General features: G+C 48.4%; 2 protein-coding genes across 3 annotated transcripts in view; one reads left to right on the top strand and one right to left on the bottom strand.

Moving 5' to 3' along the window:
• Positions 1-2,674: 2,674 nt before the first annotated feature.
• Positions 2,675-11,298, bottom strand: RCN2 (reticulocalbin 2). Its single transcript, XM_039337616.1, has 7 exons — positions 11,096-11,298; positions 10,245-10,350; positions 8,475-8,671; positions 7,421-7,534; positions 4,863-4,959; positions 4,207-4,349; positions 2,675-3,344 (listed from the first exon to the last, which is right to left on the bottom strand). Exons 1-7 carry the CDS (start codon positions 11,204-11,206, stop codon positions 3,192-3,194), a joined length of 921 nt encoding a protein of 306 aa, XP_039193550.1. The 5' UTR covers positions 11,207-11,298; the 3' UTR covers positions 2,675-3,191.
• A 1,177-nt stretch (positions 11,299-12,475) lies between these two features.
• Positions 12,476-19,079, top strand: part of SCAPER (S-phase cyclin A associated protein in the ER) — a 105,170-nt gene continuing 98,566 nt past the window's right edge. Inside the window, exons 1-3 of one of the 2 annotated variants that reach the window (XM_039337615.1) lie at positions 12,526-12,674; positions 13,660-13,720; positions 17,619-17,694. In XM_039337615.1, the coding sequence (XP_039193549.1) occupies positions 17,632-17,694 (63 nt within the window). In that variant the 5' untranslated portion in view covers positions 12,526-12,674; positions 13,660-13,720; positions 17,619-17,631. Of the gene's footprint in view, positions 12,675-13,659; positions 13,721-17,618; positions 17,695-19,079 lie in introns of both variants that reach the window. The other variant, XM_039337614.1, reaches the window with a different exon arrangement.

Below are 19,079 nucleotides of genomic sequence, written 5' to 3'. Positions count from 1 at the left end.
TCCAGAAGCGGTGAATGCTCCAACACCGGAAGTTTTTAAGAAGAGACTGGACAGCCATTTGTCTGAAATGGTGTAGGGTTTCCTGCCTGAGCAGGGGGTTGGACTGGATGACCTCCAAAGTCCTTTCCAACTTTATTATTATTATGGATCATCGCACAGTCAGCCAGATGTTCAGACTGGATTTGGCATTTTGTCTACCTATCGAGTCCTTACCCAGGACCCGGGATAGGCAGATGTGGATGTTTGATGGTATTACAGGTATCGTCGCAGGATGGAAGCAGTTCCTAGTAAGGCCGCCTTTTGCAATTGACTAATAGCGAATTTGTCAATGCCAGTGGTGTTCAAGTGGTGCTCCAGTTGTTTTGGGATTGCACCCAAGGAGCCTATTACCATTGGTACTACCCTTGCTTGCTTTTGCCACAGTCTTTCTATTTCTATTTGTAGGTCTTTGTATGTGCACTGCCACGTCCATTATCCAGACTTTTTTGTCTTTCTTATCGACAATTGTTAAGTCTGGGGTGTTATGTTGCAGGTGCTTGTCTGTTTGAATTATGATTATTATGATTATTATGATTATTATATAAATGTGATTAATGAATATACTTGTGACATTTGATCCTCCATTTGCAACCACAACTGAGCCCAAACTTTCTGTTGTTAAGTGAGACAGATGTTAAGTGAGTTTGGCCCCATTTTACCCCCTTTCCTGCCACGGTTGTTAAGTCAATTACTGCAGTTGTTATATTAGCAGGACGGTCATTAAGCGAATCCAGCTTCCCCCTTCAAGTTTGGTGGTCGAAAAGTCACCAAAAGGGGGTTGCATGACCCGGGGAGGCTGCAACCGTCGCGAAGTACAAGTCAGCTGCCAAGGGGCTGAAATCTGATCACGTGACCATGGAGAGTCTGCGACAATTGTGTGAGAAACGGTCGGTCGCTAAGCTGCTTTTTGAACTCAATGAACTGCTGTTGTAAGTCAAGGACGATGTAAAGCAGGGGTCCTCCACCTGGACGACTTTAAGACTTGTGAATTTTAACTCCCAGAATTCCTCAGCCAGCTTTGCTGGCTGAGGAATTCTGGGAGTTAAAGTCCACAAGTCTTAAAGTGGCCCAGGTGGAAGACCCCTGCTGTAAACCATTTCAATTGTAAAACTTTAAAAAAAGAAGAAGAAGTAGAAGAAGAGGGAACATTTCAAGTGCACCTGCCAGGGACAAAAAGGCAGGTTGTCTTTAGAGAGCGGAAAGGCTGTTTGGCCAGCCGGACCATTGAAACTCCGCTGCTGGGGGGATTCCAGGAAAATGAATGGCTCTATTCAGCCGTGAACCGAGAGGCAGGGGGGCTTTTCTGCCAGCATCCCCTGGAATGAGGAAGCAGGCTGGTGTGTTTTTTTCCCACACTACAGCTGTATGCAAATGGAAGTAGAAGGATTTGTTCACCCACCGACGGAAAAAAGGTTCTTTTAATAAGAATTTGCTTGCAATTTACCAGTACAGTTAAAGTACAAAAAAAAAAGATTAAAAAATAAAAAGAGCAGAGCTTTGGGGAGTTTTAATGTGCTCCTCAGAAGTAACAGGGAGGGAGGGGAAGGTGAAGGGGGGGAGAAGTGGGGACCAACAGGAGAGGGGAGCACAGGGGAAGGAAGGAGGGAGGGAGGGAGGGAGGGAGGAAGAAAAGGAGGAAAGGAAGGAAAGAGGGAGGGAGGGAGGAAGAAAGGAAAGGAGGAAAGGAAGGAAGGAAGGAAGAAAAGAGGGAGGGAGGGAGAAAGGAAAGGGAGGAAGGGGAGGGAGGGAGGGAGGAAGGAAAGGAAGGAAGGAAGGAAGGAAGGAAGGAGGGGGGAGGGAGAGGAGGGAGGAGGGGAGGGAGAGGAAGGAAAGGAGGAAAGGAAGGAAGGAGGGAGAAAGGAAGGAAGGGGAGGGAGGGAGAGAGGAAGGAAAAGAAAGGAAGGAGGGGAGAGGAAGGAGGAAGGAAGGAAGGAAGGAAGGAAGGAAGGAAGGAAGGAAGGAAGGAAGGAAAGGAGGAAAGGAAGGAAGGAAGGAAGGGGGAAGGAAGGAGAGGGAGGGAGGAAAGGAAGGAGGGAGGGAGGAAGGGAGGGAGGGAAGGAAGGAAGGAGGGAGGGAGGGGGAGAGGAGGAAGGAAGGAAAGAGGGAGGGAGGAAGGAAGGAAGGAAGGAAGGAAGGAGGGAGGGAAGAAGGAAAGGAAAGGAAAAGAAGGAAGGAAGGAAGGAAGATGCTATAAAACTTTCAGGATTTCAATCAATCAGAATAGAGCTGGAAGGGACCATTGGAGGTCTTCTAGTCCAACCCCCTGCTCAAGCAGGAGACCCTATACCCATTCCAGACAAGCAGTTGTCCAATGTCTTCTTAAAAACCTCCAGTGATGGAGCACCCACAACTTCTGAAGGCAATAAATGTGAGGATTTGTTGCAAAGGTATTTGGGTGTTGTTTTTTTAACACCATCTTAACTTTGAAGGATCGCTGCACAGGGCAGTGGGTAAGCAGGGCTGCCTATATTGATGGCCTATTCTGCTGCTTGATTTTGGTGCGGTTTGATAAAGCCGTATTTTTAAATTCTTTCCCCCTTATATATCCGGGCTTGAAGTACACTTCCTTTTAAGAAGCTAAGTGAGATATAATGTGGTTTAAAGAGATTCATACAAAGACACAGCACAACAGGAAAAAGGGGCCATCTGAACATTTTAATCCAAGTCAACAGAATATTTCCCAAAGGCGAAAATATTTCCCAATCATCTACCATTTGAACAAGAGAATATGCACAGAAACTTCATACCCAACACTTCATCCTCTTGAATTTTGTAATATACAAAACGGGATAGAAAAACCATTAACACCCAACCAGACAGTTATGCTTGCATTTTCCCTTTCCTAAAAATAAAATAAAATAAATCTAACCCAAACTAGAAGTACCTAGCAGTCAAATCTTGGCATCTTCAAGTATGTTTCAAAAAGCAGTATCGAAATCTGAACATTAACGGTCTCCGTTCTTTTCCCTTCTTTTTTTTTTTAAATTAGGCTGCCGAAGTAATGCTGGCAGTGTGCGGGGAACTTTAGCGACGTAAAATCGCTGCCCATTTGGCATTCTTTCTTTCTTTCTTTCTTTCTTTCTTTCTTTTTAAAGCTGAACAACAGGGAGAAATATCCACTTTTGAAACGAAGGCAAAGCCTCTTTCGGAAATTAAAGCTCTTCGTGGTAGAAACTTTTGTCGTGGAGCTGTCGCCCATAATCGGTGGCTTCGCTGTTGAGAAACAGATCTTGATTTTCCAGAATTTCATTTGCTGAAAGTCTTCGGTCTCCGTCCAAGTCCATCTCGTCAAGAAGATGGACAGCCTAGGAAATAAATTAACAATTGGGTTGAAATTGGAACTTAGCTGCAAGACGGTAACCCTGGTTGACTGGCTCAGCTAAGAGCTCAGCAACTAAGGTGGACTTCAACTCCCAGAATTCCCCAGCCAGCTGACATTATACAGGGGATGCTCGACTTAACAAGTTTGTTTAGTTTTCTCTTCCCTTTTTCTCTCCTTATTTTTCCATTCTCTTTCTTTGTGTACAAGTAGTCCTTGACTTACAACAGTTCCTTTGCTGAATTTGGGGGCCATTCATGGGGATTGTCAGAATCTAATTATATTTCATCTCTAGTTATCAATTATAGTAAACCCCATTTCTGCCTTCTCTGGGTTCTGTCATACGATGAAGGGAAGGGGGTGAACAAAGGGGCTTTATGGCCCTCACTTCCTTCAGTACACTTCAAAGCGACTGAATATGGATATCACCAAAAGGACTAACCATAAGAATGGGGCTATTACCTTTCATGTACTCCTCTCTGAAGTCTCCATCCAGCCGGCAGTAAGGAAAAGCGGGTGGGAGTGTAATGCCTGAGACTGTCGCTGGAAGAAGGGGGTGATTGGGTGGGGCTACTGGGGAACCCCTTAAAACCTCGAATGGGAGAGCTCGGACCCCAAGTCCTGTCTAGAACGCCTGCAACCATTTTCTCTTAATAAAGGATGCCGGTTGGAAGAATTCTTCCAAGAGTTCTGTCTTCTTAAGATGCAAAGTGGGGTGGGTCCTTACAGGGATGCTACAAAGGTCGTTAACTGTGAAAAATGGTAGTTAAATCCCTGTAAGTTTGAACGGTCACTAAACAGACCGTTGTAAGTCGGTGACGACCTATAACATTCTTCAAACCTCTTACCTCTTCCTGGGCAAGGCCTTCGTTATTGGGCATCACCCAAGTTAGCAGCTCTTTGGGACTAAGTTTTCCATCTTTATCCTTGTCGTAATCATTTTTAAAGCGGTCTTCTTCAACCACAATCCATTCGGGATCTTCTTTGGCGGCTGAAACGAAAGGTGGCCATTTTACAAAGCCCCCCCCCCTCCTCCTTTCACTCCCTGTTTACTTTAGCCAAATGCCACTAAAACAGCGGTTCTCCACCTGTGGGTCGGGACCCCATTTGGGGTCGAACGACCATTTCAAGGGGGTCGCCAAACAACGCAGTCCGCCATTTTTTTCCCCCTTTTCCTTAGCTGTGCTACGCCCTTGTATTCTATTGGCTTTTGAAAGCCCATAGAATAGACTCTCTTGAATAGAGTCTAATTCTATTGGCTTTCAAAAGCCAATAGGAATTGTCCAGGCTGTCTCTGCCCTGCTGAGCCCGCCAAAAGTCCCATTCTGCAAACGGTGCTGCACCAGTTGAGTAGTTCTCGACTTACGACCGGTTGAGTAGTCCTCGACTTACGACCGGTTGGGGGGTCACGGCATTAAAAAGGTTGAGAACCACTGCACTAAAAGGTGCATTTTGCCTGGGAAGCCCCCATGGGCAGGTGGAACAGGAACGGCCCGCCACTCACCTGGATCTCTTCGGTAGTCGCCAAGGAACTCTTGAAGGCTGACAAATCCATCCCCATCTTTGTCATGTTCTTCCAAAGATTCCTGAATGACAAACTCCTGGTGGGAAGGAGAAACCATCCAAAGGTTAAGAGTGACCTGCCCATCAGCTCTGCTCGCAAGACGGGGGAACAACAAACCAGGACTCTCTAAACCTGGCAATGTTAAGACTTGTGGACTTCAACTCCCAGAATTCCCCAGCCAACCCTGTTGACGTTGAAGTTCACAAGTCTCGAGATGAAGTCCACAAGTAATAATAATAATAGAGTTGGAAGGGACCTTGGAAGTCATCAAGTCCAACCCCCTGCTCAGGCAGGAAACCCTATACCATTTCAGGCAAATGGCTGTCCAGTCTCTTCTTAAAAACCTCCAGAGTTGGAGCACCCACAACTTCTGGAGACAAGTTGTTCCACTGGTTACTTGTTCTCACAATCAGGAAATTTCTTCTTAATCCCAGGTTGCTTCTCTCCTTGATTAGGTGTTTTGGAGAATAGCTTGACTCCCTTTTCTTAAAGTTGCCAGGTTTGGAGGAACTAACCACTCTCAGGTTGCGTATTGTGCAATTACCTTACAGATCATTGCACCTTGTAAACTAGAGTTCAGTTAAACAGGGGAATACGTGTTGTGCAAATCAGCCTCTATCTCAAAACACTGACCCACAGCCATCCCCCACTACCCCACTAGTCGCGATCAGAGGTCTCCAAACTTGGCAACCTTTAAGACAGTGGTTCTCAACCTGTGGGTCAGGACCCCATTTGGGGTCGAACGACCATTTCACGGTCGCCAAACAACGCAGTCTGCCATTTCCCCCCCCCCTTTTCCTTAGCTGTGCTACTCCCTTTTATTCTATTGGCTTTTGAAAGCCAATAGAATAGACTCTCTTGAATAGAGTCTAATTCTATTGGCTTTCAAAAGCCAATAGGAATTGTCCAGGCTGTCTCTGCCCTGCTGAGCCCGCCAAAAGTCCCATTCTGCAAACGGTGCTGCACCAGTTGAACAGTCCTCGACTTACGACCGGTTGGGGGTCGTGGCATTAAAAAGGTTGAGAACCACTGCTTTAAGACTTGTGGACTTCAACTCCCAGAATTCCCCATCCAGAATTCTGGGAGTTGAAGTCCACAAGTCTTAAAGTTCTCACTTTGAGCCCCTGCTCAAAAAAAAAGGATTCAATTCCAATTACAGTTCTGGGCCTCTTGCTTTAAAAAAAGGCTCAAAGGTGCCTTACAGCCCCCCCCCTCCCCCCCTCTCTGATTTTCCCAGTGTTTAAAATCTGTACTAACAACGTAGCCACGGCTCTTCAGTTACGACAGTACTAAAAAAATGTGACTTATGACCGTTTTGCAGTTACGACCTTTGCAGCCTCTCCATGATCACGGGAACAAAATTCAGATGCTCGGCTATTGGTTCGTACTTATGACTGTTGCCGTGTCCCAAGGTCACGCGATCCCCTTTTGCAACCTTCTGACCAGCAAAGTCAATGGGGAATGTCAGATTCACTTAACAACCGGGTTACTAACTTATCAACCGCAGCGATTCCCTTAACACAGGGGTAGGCAACCCAAAACACTCAAAGAGCCACTTGGACCCGTTGACCAACGAAAACAAAACACCGGGAGCCGCAAACCCTTTTTGATATCTAAAATGAAGATAATGCTGCATATATCCCTTTTTACCTTTATACACACACACACACACACACACACACACACATATACACACATCTCATAAAGGTAAAAAAGGATATATGCAGTGTTATCTTCATTTTAGATCTCGAAAGGGTCTGTCTCTCTCCTCTCTCTCTCTTTCTCTCCCTCTCTTTCTTTCTGCCCTTGGTCTGCCAGTCCTCTTCCCCCACTCTCTTTCCTCTCTCCCTCTCCCTCTCCCTCTCTCTCCCCCCTCTTCCTCTCTCCAATCTTCTGCTCACCTGGCAAGCTGGCTTCAAGCTGTTCTCCAACAAGCTTAGGGGTAGGCAACCTCAGCTCTTTTATGACTCATGGATTTCAACTCCCAGAATTCCTGAGTCAGCTTAGCTGGGCTAGCTAGCTCTCTCCTGCCCTTCCTGCTTCCTGCTTCGACACAGCAAAGGGAGGAGCCCCACCCAAAAAGCTTTTCAGCTTGTCGGAGAAATGAGTCCACTCTCTTTTACACACACACACACACACACACACACAGAGAGAGAGAGAGAGAGAGAGAGAGAGAGAGAGAGAGAGAGAGAGAGAGAGAGAGAGAGAGAAGCAGGGAAGCGCAAGTGCCTCTCTCTGTCTCTCTCTGCAAATGGCAGTGGAGGCTGGGAGCCACAGGGGAAGGCTCAAAGAGCCGCATGAGGCTCCAGAGCCGCAGGTTGCCGACCTGTGCCTTAACAGCTGTGGCAAGAAAGGTCGTAATACGGGGCAAAGCTCACAACTCGCTTAGCCACCGAAATGTTAGTTGTGGTGGTAAGTATTTTGTATTATATTGGTCAACCCATAAAATTTGTAAAACCGGGGACTACTTTAAAGCCGTTCTCTCTCCCGAGACTTGCCTTCATGTAGTCGGCCTCCTCCGGATGCTCAAAGGCAGCGAATTCCTCAAAATCCAAGTGAGAATCGCCGTCCTTATTCGCCTTTTGGAATCTCTTCTTGTCCTTTAAGTGGAGCTTTGGAAACGGAGGTGAATAAGACGTGAGTGGCAGGCAAAAGCCGCAGGCAAATGTGTGTCCCTTTCCGCCTGGCCGAAGTGCCTCGGACCCAAAGGTGCTTCTCGACCTTCAACCAAGGAGCGTCCGAGGTTTACCCAACCTGCCCACTAAGGCTGCAGTCCCTAAGAGTGCCGGCGTCTCAGCTTCTCCGCGTCTCGCAAAACAGGAAGAGATTTCTTGATCAAGGAGGCAATATTGTCTTAACCTCTGCCGTCCGGTGTTGTGGACCTCTTTCAAAAGGTGGCCACTGACGTTTCAGACCCTGATCACGTTTCATCAATAGAGCTAACCGAATAACAGAGTCAGAAGGGACCTCGGACGTCATCTAGTCCAACCCTCTGCTCAGGCAGGAAAAACCCTGTGCCATTTCGGATGAATGGCTGTCCAATCTGGGAGGGAGGGAGGGAGGGAGGGAGGGAGGAAGGAAGGATAACAGAGTCGGAAGGGACCTCAGAGGTCCTCTAGTCCAACCCCCTGCTTAGGTAGGAAAAACCCTGTGCCATTTTGGATGAATGGCTGTCCAATCTGGGAGGGAGAGAGGGAAGGAAGGAGGGAAGGAAGAAAGGAAGGAGGGAGGGAGGGAAGGAAGGAAAGAAGAATAGCAGAATAAAAAAGTCAGAAGGGACCTTAGAGGTCTTCTAGTCCAACCCCCTGCTCAAGCAGGAAAAACCCTGTGCCATTTCAGACGAATGGCTGTCCAATCTGGGAGGGAGGGAGGGAGGGAGGGAGGGAGGGAGGGAGGAAGGAAGGAAGGAAGGAAGGAAGGAAGGAAGGAAGGAAGGAAGGAAGGAAGGAAGGAAGGAAGGAAGGCAGAGCAGCAGAATAACAGTGCTGGAAGAGACCTTGGAGAATAAAATTCCGATATTCCAGGTTTTTAAAGCTCCTTTGGGAAGCTCACCTGCCGGAAGGACTCTTCTTCAGCATCGTCCAGCGTGGTGTCCTCCTCAAAGTCGATGACCCGGTCGTACATCTGGATGTTGTACTCCTCCCAAGAGACCCGCCCGTCGCCATCTTTGTCGTAGTGCTGGAACTGTTGCTTGGCGTCTTCGATGATGTAACTCTTGAAGGAATGCTGGATCCAGGAACTCAGCTCGGCTGCGGAGACGTCCCGTGACCCCGTTAGCTCGATGAACGGACCCCTCCCTGCTGGGTGACCTTTGACCCCTTGGCAAAGGACACCCCCCTCAGAATGGATGGGGGTCTGCAAGCTTTCCCCCTTTTTCTAAGAGGTGTTGCAGGATGGAGTCCCAAGTTGCCACGGCCAACGCACCGTGGCAGAAGAATCACACTAATATCGAAAGAACAGGAGTCATTCAAGAAAGGATGCCGAAGGAGGGACAACATAGGATGCGAATAACAAAAAAATTCAAATTATTTTCTGAATTACTTAAAATGATAGAATTGAATTGTCCCGCAGCAAGCTGTCCCGATGTGAGTTTTCTGTAGTGCAGGGGTCTTGAAACTTGGCCCTTTGATGACTTGTGGACTTCAACTCCCAGAATTCCTCAGCCAGGCACGCGTGCCTGGCTGAGGAATTCTGGGAGTTGAAGTCCACAAGTCATCAAAGGGCCAAGTTTCAAGACCCCTGCTGTAGTGAGTCGGGCCGTGGGGAATTGACAGTGATGAGTTCAGCAGAATCGGCCCAAGCCCCCCCCCTCGGCCTGCAACCACCAGGTGCGTAGAAAAGGGGCGGGGCTTCCAATACCATGTTGCTTCCTGACCAGCATCCTGAATTCTGTGCTTCCCGCCAGCCATGTTTGTTTATTTCAGTGGTTCTCAACCTGTGGGTCGGGATCCCATTTGGGGTCGAATGACCATTTCACAGGGGTCACCAAACAACACAGTCCGCCATTTCCCCCCCCCCCTTTTCCTTAGCTGTGCTCTTCCCTTTTATTCTATTGGCTTTTGAAAGCCAATAGAATAGACTCTCTTGAATAGTCTAATTCTATTGGCTTTAAAAAGCCAATAGGAATTGTCCAGGCTGTCTCTGCCCTGCTGAGCCCGCCAAAAGTCCCATTCTGCCGACGGTGCTGCACCAGTTGAGTAGTCCTCGACTTACGACCGGTTGAGTAGTCCTCGACTTACGACCGGTTGGGGGGTCACAGCATTAAAAAGGTTGAGAACCACTGGTTTATTTTTTTTATTATTTATTTATATCCCACCCTGGTTATTTTTACCATTAGCTCAAGGTGGCGAATCTATCCCACACACTTTCTCCCCCCCCCATTTTTCTTGCAACGACAACCCTGTCAGGTGGGTCGGGCTGGCCCAAAGTCACCCAGCCACCTTTTGTGCCTAAGGCAGGACTAGAACCCACCATCTCCCAGTTTCTTGCCCGCTGCCTCCACCACTGGACCAAACTGGCTCTTGACAATTGACAATTGACATCACTACAGGTAGTCCTCGTGAATTACCGTTATGAAGCCCAGATTTATGCGGTTGTGAAGCGGGTCATCGTGCGACCTTTTCTTGGTGGTGGTCGTGAAATGAATCCGTTATACTCAATTGGCGTTTTTTGCCGGAAACCCAGAAGTAAATGCTGGAAACCGACAAAACCACCCAGAACTAACCAGGGTGATGAATTGTGCCAGGGCCACATTCACACGACGCCCAGCCAGAGACATCGGCCAGAAGCTGGGCTTAGCAAGAGGGTCATCATCAGAGGTACCTTCGGTGAGAAAGCCGTCCAGATCCACGTCGATCCTACTTATGATCACTTTGAGCCGTTTCTGTTGCTCCTCCGGGCTGAGTTTGGAAAATTCTTCCACTTCATCCTTTTTTTGGGGGGTGGGAGCAAAAACAGCATTAAAATGAGTCCTAACTTGGGGAGAACTTTCTCTCCCTCTTTTACTTTCTCTCTCCTCCTCTCTCTCTTTTTTCTTTCTCTCCCTCTCTTTCCTTCTGTCTCTCCCTTTTTGTTTCTCTCTTCCTCTTTCCATCTCCCCGTTTTTCTTTTTCTCTTCCTCTCTCCCCCTTTTTTTCTCTTTCTCTCTTTCTGTCTGTTTCTCCCTCCCTTTTTCTTTCTTTCTCATTCTCTCTCCCTCTTTTTCTCTTCTTTCTCTCTTCCTGTCTCTCTTTGTTTCTCCCTCTCTTTTTCTCTCTTCCTCTCTTTTTCTCTTTCTCTCTCTCCAGCTCTCTGTCCACTCCCTTTTTTAGCAGGAAAGCCGGACTGTGACCCCTCCCCACCACTATTGGGTATGTCCTTCCCCCCCCCCCCGCAAAAAGACCACAAGAAGCCCAGTTGAACTTAGGGGTCCCCCTAGCCCTAATATGCAGTGGCTTTTGGCAGCCCCCCCCCCAGCCCAAATGCAGATTGAGCTGGCTCAAGGGGAGTTTCACATGGGGGGGGGAGGAAGAATCCCACTCCCTCCCGGGGTCTTTCCTTTCTGCCACCCCCCTCCCCCGGCTCCTTGCGCCCCTCTCCTCTTCCCCCTCCCAGCTGGGCATGCCGAGGCGTCCCCCCCCCTCCCCGGCGGTGGAGGATGGGTCCGGGTGTCCCTGCTCCCCTCCCCCTCGCACCTGGCCGCCCAGCAGCGCCTCCTTGTCGTAGTCGGGCCGGTGCTCGCCCAGGCTGGTCCCGGGGCCGCCCAGCAGCAACAGCAGCAGCCCGAGCAGCGTCGGGGACTCCATGGCTGCAGCCGGGCAGGCCGCAGCGGAGGAGGCAGGGAGGCCGGGAAGGAGGAAGGCGGGCGCAGAGCCGGGTCGGCCGTTCGCCCAGTCTCCTCCCCGAACCGTCCGGCGGCTCCGCGCGACATGCCCCGCTTCGCCCGTTGCAACGCCCGGCCGCGCGGGGGCTCTGCGGAGGGAGGTCCTGGGGGGGCTCGGGCAGGGGATGCCCCCGCCCTGTAGGGAGGGGGGTGCCGGAGCCTTGGAAGCGCCCCCCACCCACCTCCAGCGCCGGGGGTGCTTTGCATCCCGGTGGGTGAGCGGGTTCCAGAGTCTCGGGGGAATTGCAGTTGCAAACAGGAGCGACTGCAAGTAAAATGAGCCCCCCCCCCAAGTAGAGGGTGCAGGAGCCTTGGCAGCGTCCCCCACCCCCTCGCCTTGAGTGCCCTGCATCCCGGGGGGTGGGTGGGTTTTCTTGGGGTCCCTCCTGGTGGTCCTGGGAGACTCCTGCACCCCCTGCACTGAGGGGGGGGTCTGGTCCTCCCTTCTTGCAATCGCCCCTTTTTGCAAGGAGCAGGTTCCGGGTGCAGGTCCAGCCCAATTATACTGAATTGGATTTCAGCCTGTTTTTTCTCCCAACCTTGGCCACTTAAAATGTGCAGGCCAACTCCCAGGATTCCTCAGTGAGTATGCGCGGGCTGGGGAATTCTGGGAGTTGGAGTCCACCGATCTCAAAGTTGTTCAGAACCCCTGTTTCAAAGCACCTTTCTTTCTCCAGACCAGCGCTGCGTCCATTGGGCCGAATTTTAATTTCCGATCAAACTCATCAAGCAGAGATGACTTGGAGGGGGGAAGGGGTCTTGTGGAAATTTTGGATTACCGTTCCCATAATCCCCAGCTATTGACTATGCTGATTGGGGCTGATGGGGAATAAAGTCCAAAACCCTTGACCAGGGGTGGGCAACCTTGGCTCTTTTATGACTCATGGACTTCAACTCCCAGAATTCCTGAGCCAGCATGGCTCAGCTTGGAAACCTCCCTTTCCCCTCAGCGTGGCTGGCTCAGGAATTCTAGGAGTTGAAGTCCACCAGTCATAAAAGAGCCAAGGTCGCCTACCCCTGCCCTTGACGGACAGACTCCCACTTGACCCTCTCCAGCCTTTCTGGCTTCTCAATCCCCCGAGAAGGGCACAACTAAGGGCAGGCGGCGGCTTCAGCAACCGCCACTGAGCATCCTCGGGAGAGGCGGCGCAGGCGCAGGCGCGGCTTGGCGCCAGGGAGGGCAGCCCTCAGGGCCGTCGGCTTCGGTAGGCGCTCCCGAGCACGCGCGGAAGCTAACCGCGCATACTCAGTCGCGTAAGCTTTTTCCCAGCCGGGCCACCGCCTCCTCCGAGAGGTTTTTTTTTTCGTCGCGGTACCGGCTACCGGCGGCGCGAGATGACGTCACAGCGGCGGGACGCACGCAGGCGGAACGGCGCTGCGCGGCGGCGAGTGTAAGTCGGGCGGCGGCGGCGGGCCCGGCCGGCAAGATGGCGGCTGCCCTTCCACCCGCCTCTCCAGGGCAACCAAGCCGGGCCTCCTCCTCCTCCTCCGCCCGCCTCAGACTCCCTCTCCCCCCCCCTCTCGCTCGCAGCCCCGGCCTGTCCCCCCCCATGGCTCCGTTCGCACGACCCTGTACACGCGTGTCCGCCTGCACGTGTGAAGGGGTCCAAATGGGTGCCAGGATGCCCCCACTGAGGCAGGCCCAAATGGGGTCCCTCGGGGGTCGAGGAGGATGTGTAAGGCGCCCTGGTCGCTTGGATCGACTCCTTTCCTATTCGTCCCTTGCCATAAAGCGGCCCGAGTCTGCAGGGTGGGAGGGAGGGGAGGGTCTACCTGTAATTTCCTGTGCTACCTTTCACAATGACTGTGGAGATTCTCCGTCCTCCAGGTCATGGTTGCCCCAAAGGTGCTTTTTCAGGAGGCAGCTGGACTTGTTCTTTGAAGACGTTTCGCTTCTCCTCCAAGAGCTTCTTCAGCTCTGACTGGCTGGTGGGGAATGGAGCTGTCCGAGCTGTAGAAGCTTCTTGGAGGAGAAGCGAAACATCTTCAAAGAAGAACAAGAAAGCACCTTTGGGACTTTCACAATGACGTTTCCTCCTAAAGCGGAATCGAAGGCAAGTTTTGAGCAATTAAAAATTGTGGGGATATCGGGAGCAGGAGCCAGCTGACCAGGGAATACTATAAACCTTCAGAAGTGGTGATCTTTTAAGCATTGGTCAAGTGTGGTAAGCCTGGAACGTCAACGGCTTGAGGTCCGGTTGATGAGTCCCGATGGCCAAAACGCCCCTTTGCTCAAGGAATCGTATTTATCCTCCTCCACCCCGAGATGCTGCTTCCCAAACTCCACACGGGACCGGCTCTTCCCCGAGGGAGGTGTGTCTTAACTGCTGAAAGTTTTCATCCTGTGTAATATTTTCTTTTCTTTTCCCCCCAAAGTGGCTGCACAGTTTATCAGGACTAAAAAGTCCCAATAACGGACATAACTTTACCCGTCATGGTACGAAGAGCACTTCTCTTTCTCCTAAAAAAACCCCCGGACATTGGTGTAGCCGCACTCCGAAAGTCTGTCCGCTTCTTGTGGTGGCATCACTGGGGCAGGATCGGCCATCCCGCTGCACGGCGCTCTCCCCCTTTAGCCAGCCTTGCTCTGCCGCCCCCACCCCACCCCACTTTCCGGCTTCTCCCCGGCTCCTTGCATGTTTTTGGTCACAGCTGCAGGTCCCTTTCCCCAGCCTTCTGCCGTCTTCCACAGCTCTCCCACATAATGTCCCTGCATGGCTGTTTCTCTCTATGGCTGTGCCTCACCTGGTAGTTGGGAGAACCTTCTGGGGGGGGGGGCATTCCTAGAAGGTCATCTTGTGTGGCCATTTCTCTTTAAAATCTGCTCTAGGGATCCAGAAGCGTTTTGAAACCTCGATTGACTGGGAAGCCTGCCCTACAAGTACTCCTTGATTGATGACCTCAACGGGGTGCAAAATTTCGCATTCCTAAGTTGCTCAATGAGTTGTGCCCCATTTTACGACCTGTCATGCCACAGTCATTAAGCAAATCTCTGCACAGGTAGTCCTTGACTTACGACCACAGTGGAGCCCCAAATTTCTGTTGCTAAGTGAGACAGTCGTGAGGTGAGTTTTTGCCCCATTTTACGACCTTTCTTGCCACGGTCGTTAAGCGAATCAGCGCCGTTGTTAAACTTAGTAACACGGTTGTGAAGTGAATCCAGCTTCCCCCCCTCCCTTAACTTTGCTTGTTGAAAGGCCGCAAAAGGGGATCACGTAATCCCAGAACCCAGCAACGGTCATAAGTATGAGTCAGTTGCCAAAGCGTCTGAATTTTGATCACATGCCCCTGAGGATGCTGCAACGGTCGTAAGTGTGAAAAACGGTCCTAAGTCACTTTTTTCAGTGCCGTTGTAACTTGGAACGGTCACTAGACGAACGGTTGTAAATTGAGGACTACCTGTACAGGGGTATTTCTCTCATCCGGGGTTTAGTCCTCTTTGACTGAAGGAGAAATTATCAGAAGAAAGCAAGGGATGAAGCACTCTGCGCCCTGAAGACGTTGGTCACTGTTCAGTCCTTGTTCTTCCCGCTCTTGCAAGCTGTTTGGGCCTCCTTTGCGGCCTGCATTTTTTTACGCAAAGGTCTTCTTCCTCCTCCAGTGCAGAGTGTAAACCCCGATAAAAGAGAAAATCCGAAGCTCAGGGTTGAATTGCAGAATCCTTGGTCCTCGGAGAGCTCCAGAGTCTCCACAGACTGTAAACTGAGTTGTGCTGTATACTTTCCTAAGGCCTAAATGTGTTTTTCTAGTGGTGAGGGATCTGGAATGACCTTGCTCAAATGATATGCTTGATGCTTTGCAGTCGTCTTGATGCTAGGCTAAGCCGCTTCCATTCAATTCTTCTTTTTAGCCTAGTCTACACAACCTCTTCATATGCCCTCAAAAGTGGCGATTGCTTGTCCAACGTTCATGTTTTTGGCTCTTAGTCTGTCTGGTTTTAAAAGGCTTGAAGTCTCGTGGCTCTTGAATTTAAGACAATCTTCTCTGACATTGTATCTGATTGGAGGCGAGGTGGAAAAGACATATTTCCAGCAGAGAGAGCTTCTGAGCTAAAGGGAAACAAGAGGGTAGCATTACAACTTGGTTGCCACAGCAGTAGAAACATATTTGCAAGTAAATAAACAAACGTGAATTGGGCGAAGGCAGCATTTGGTTTTGTTTTGGCATCAACAAAAAGCAAAGTTAAGCAAACTTACATTTTGGAAGGTAGAAAGGAAACAGTGGTAACCCCAAACAAATCAGCCACTCATACATAGATTTGTTATTGCAAAGCCTCGTTTTTGTTGCAGTTAAGAGTTTTGAAATTTTTTCTCATACTGATATAGAACAGTTATAGATTGTTGCGTTTTAATAGAGGTTTTTTTTTCACAATGTAAACCAGTATAAATAAAATTCAATCTCAACAATGTACCGGCTTGCTGTATTATATTACTACAAAATTCTGGAATAAACAAACACTGGGTCTAGAATAAGGTAAATTCCGTTTGTAGAATGGAAAATCTGATTGAGGCCTAAAGCCATTGAAATGGCAAAATAAAAGCAAGATTAATACAAATAAAAAGAGGATGATTCCACTCAGAATATCGTTAAGGATATTGTGTACCTGCCACCATCGTAGTAAAGTGCTTTTTCCACGAGTTAAAAATTAAATTCCCCATGTCATTTCTGCACAGAAGTCAAATAATGTACTTAGTGGTAAAAAAGACAGGATATTCACCTCTCCCTACACATTGAAAGTTTTCTTGTAAAATCCTACTCTACTAGAAAGGAAAATATTTTTTTTAAACTCATCTGGAATGAAAACAATGCCAAATTTATGTTATTCCACCATTAGCTAGACAAATAAATACAAAGCAATCTTTGGCATAATGTGGCTTTTAGACTCCTCTGTTGTGGAATCTATTCCCATGCACTACCTGGTTCTTTGCCAAGAAGCAGAAGGGATCAAAGAGAAAGGTGTATTTTCTTCCCCTTGTTAGAGTGACAGCTTCCCCCCCCCCCCCGTGGGTTTGTGCGTGTAGTCTTGAGTTGAGAATTTTGTGTCAGAGGAGATCACTCTAGCAGAAACTGTAGTTATTGTTAAGTTTCTGCACAGTATACTTGTGGTGAAGGGTTATGAGTAGATATTGTTAGCACTACTAGGTTTTGGACAGCCACTAGATCAGACTGTCCGTCCTAGAGACGGACGCTTGAGTAGCCAGCTTCCTGGTCTAAGGCTGGTTAGCTGTCTCCAACTTTGGAAGAGCTTAAAGTAGACTTAAGTAAACAGTTCCTTTGGCATTTAAAACTGTCATGCAGAGAAGAGGCCATTGAATTGATGGACCATATCCTATTATTTTGCTCCTTTTATAAAGATCCCTAATTATCAACCCCCTTCAGGATCCTTTTCCAGACCATTCAGATGATGATAGATAGATAGATAGATAGATAGATAGATAGATAGATAGATAGATAGATAGATAGATAGATAGATTACAGTTGCTTCTATCTGACCATCTTCTAAATGTGGCACAATTTTTGCTTTATTGTTTGTTTGGACATCCTGACTATATAGATGGCCTACGTTGATTTGCATTAATGTTCATTAATGTTCATTCGATTGTTTATTCACGGGATTCATGCAGTGAAGTTTTGTCATTAAAGTGAGCGGGTGGTGTTTTTTTCTTTTTTGTGTGGATGCTTTTGGTTTGGATACAGCGAGAATTATTTTAAAGAGGTTAATGGCCACTGCATATGCAAGAGGAAAAAGAAACGTGTTATTTCTGTAAAAATGAAAGCGATACAGCGACCAGCTGCTTGCCACTAAATGTTTTCCAGAAGTTCCTGTGAAATTACTTTGGGTTTTCCGCAAGATAGTTCGCCAAGTCTTTAAGGAATGAAATAACCATTCAGATGTGTTTGTCTCAACAACACTGGCTTCAGGTCCCCAATAATGCTAGCTTAAAAGTAATGTGTCAGTCTGGTGGTGTCTGAAGGAATTATCTGCTCCCCAGCAAAGCAGAATAATTGAATTCACTGCATGGTGGACCCCAAAGGTTCAGAACCCTTTGCTAGCCGAGGGCTACATTGGAATTTTTGAACAATCCAAACCATAGGAAGGTCACAAGCAAAAGCCTCGTTTGGGGTCATTTACATTTGAATTAATTTGGTGTAATTCGAATGCAGCTACCAAAAATAAAGAGTGGCAAATTTATGGGTTGCTGCCAAGGCTTCAGAGAGGTTCTGTGTCTTTGCTGTAAATGTTCTGTGACGCTCCATGTCCCGGAAAGAAATACTGCATGCCTGTTTCATCGCTTCGGCGTTAAAAATGCCTGTTTTTTTTGTTGTTAACACAGCTATGACGACTTCATGGGTTCAGCCAAAAATGTGATCAGTGAATCTGTTGATGCAGAGGACAAATACAATTTGATGGTAAGTCCTTCCTTCATGACAGTCTATCAGCCTCTTAATGTTTTGGTAGTTGGATGACATGTAAAGGCTTTACTCTCCACTGTGACCATATACGGAGAGTCCTTGAGTTACAACCATTTGTTTAGCAACCGTTCCAGGCTAACAACTGAAAATCCTCACAGTTACGACCATACTAGCAGTCCCACAGTTAGGCCATTGAACTTCGAGTGTTTGGCAACTGGCATGCGTTTATGACCGTTGCAACGTCCCAAGGTTGTGCAGTCACCATTTGTGACTTTCAGAGCTGGCTTCCAACAAGCAAAGTCAATGGGTGCAGCCAGGTTCGCTTAAGGACAGCATGATCCACTTAACAAGTGCAGTGTTTCAGTTAACAACGGTGGCAAAATGGTCGTAAAAATCACGCACCACCCACTTAACAACCGCCTGTTGGAACTGTTGGTGCCTGTCGTCATAATCCGAGGATTACCGTATATGCCAGCGTACAAGGCGACCCGGCGTATAAGACGACCCCTGTCTTTGTCGCCGAGTCGCATTCCTAGAACGTCGTCTTATACGCCGGAAACTACCAGTATTTCCGGCGTATAAGACGACTCGGCGTATAAGACGACCCCCATCTTTGGCGCCGATTTTAACGCTTGTGGAAGTCGCCTTATACACCGGCATTTACGGTACCTGTAATAAGGAATTTGAAGAATTTGGTCCAGTGCAGTTATGATACTGAAATAGTGACATTTTCAAGAGAGGTAGTAAAAAGTTGAAAATAATGTGTCTTGATTAGAGGTCTTCAAACTTGGCCCTTTTATGACTTGTGGACTTCAACTCCCAGAATTCCTCAGCCAGGCATGTGTGCCTGGCTGAGGAAATCTGGGAGCTGAAGTCCACAAGTCATAAAAGGGGCAAGTTTGAAGTCGCCTGGTCTTGATCAATCAATGCACGTTGCAAAAAGGTTCCGATTTGTGGTTGTGGCTGCAGTTTGAGCCTCTCTTCTTTTTTTAACTACTCTACTTTTGGTTTCCCCAAATTCATTGAAAGGGATCCAGTTTTCTACAGATGGAGGCAGGTATGAATTAACAGTAAAAATATTTTTCTTTCTGCTTTTTTTATCAGAGATGTCTCCCCATGCAACGGTATACCCTGAATTAACTTAGAGATGAGCCTAGACCAGGAGTCTTCAAACTTGGCCCTTTTATGACTTGTGGACTTTTATTTCCAGAATTCCTCAGCCAGCGTGCCCGGCTGAGGAATTCTGTGAGTTGAAGTCCACAAGTCATAAAAGGGCCAAGTTTGAAGACCCCTGGCCTAGACCATTTCACTGATGCCAAATAAGCGTGGAAATGCAGAATAGCAGATTTGGAAATAGTATTTCCTCAGAAGATACGAAATTT

This window comes from Crotalus tigris, unplaced genomic scaffold, assembly GCF_016545835.1.
Source record: "Crotalus tigris isolate CLP2741 ecotype Arizona unplaced genomic scaffold, ASM1654583v1 scf7180000017683.1919423, whole genome shotgun sequence".
In the NCBI taxonomy this organism is placed as follows: Eukaryota; Metazoa; Chordata; class Lepidosauria; order Squamata; family Viperidae; genus Crotalus; species Crotalus tigris.
Note: the sequence above shows the minus strand (reverse complement) of the source record. Positions and strands in the feature narration are given on the sequence as shown.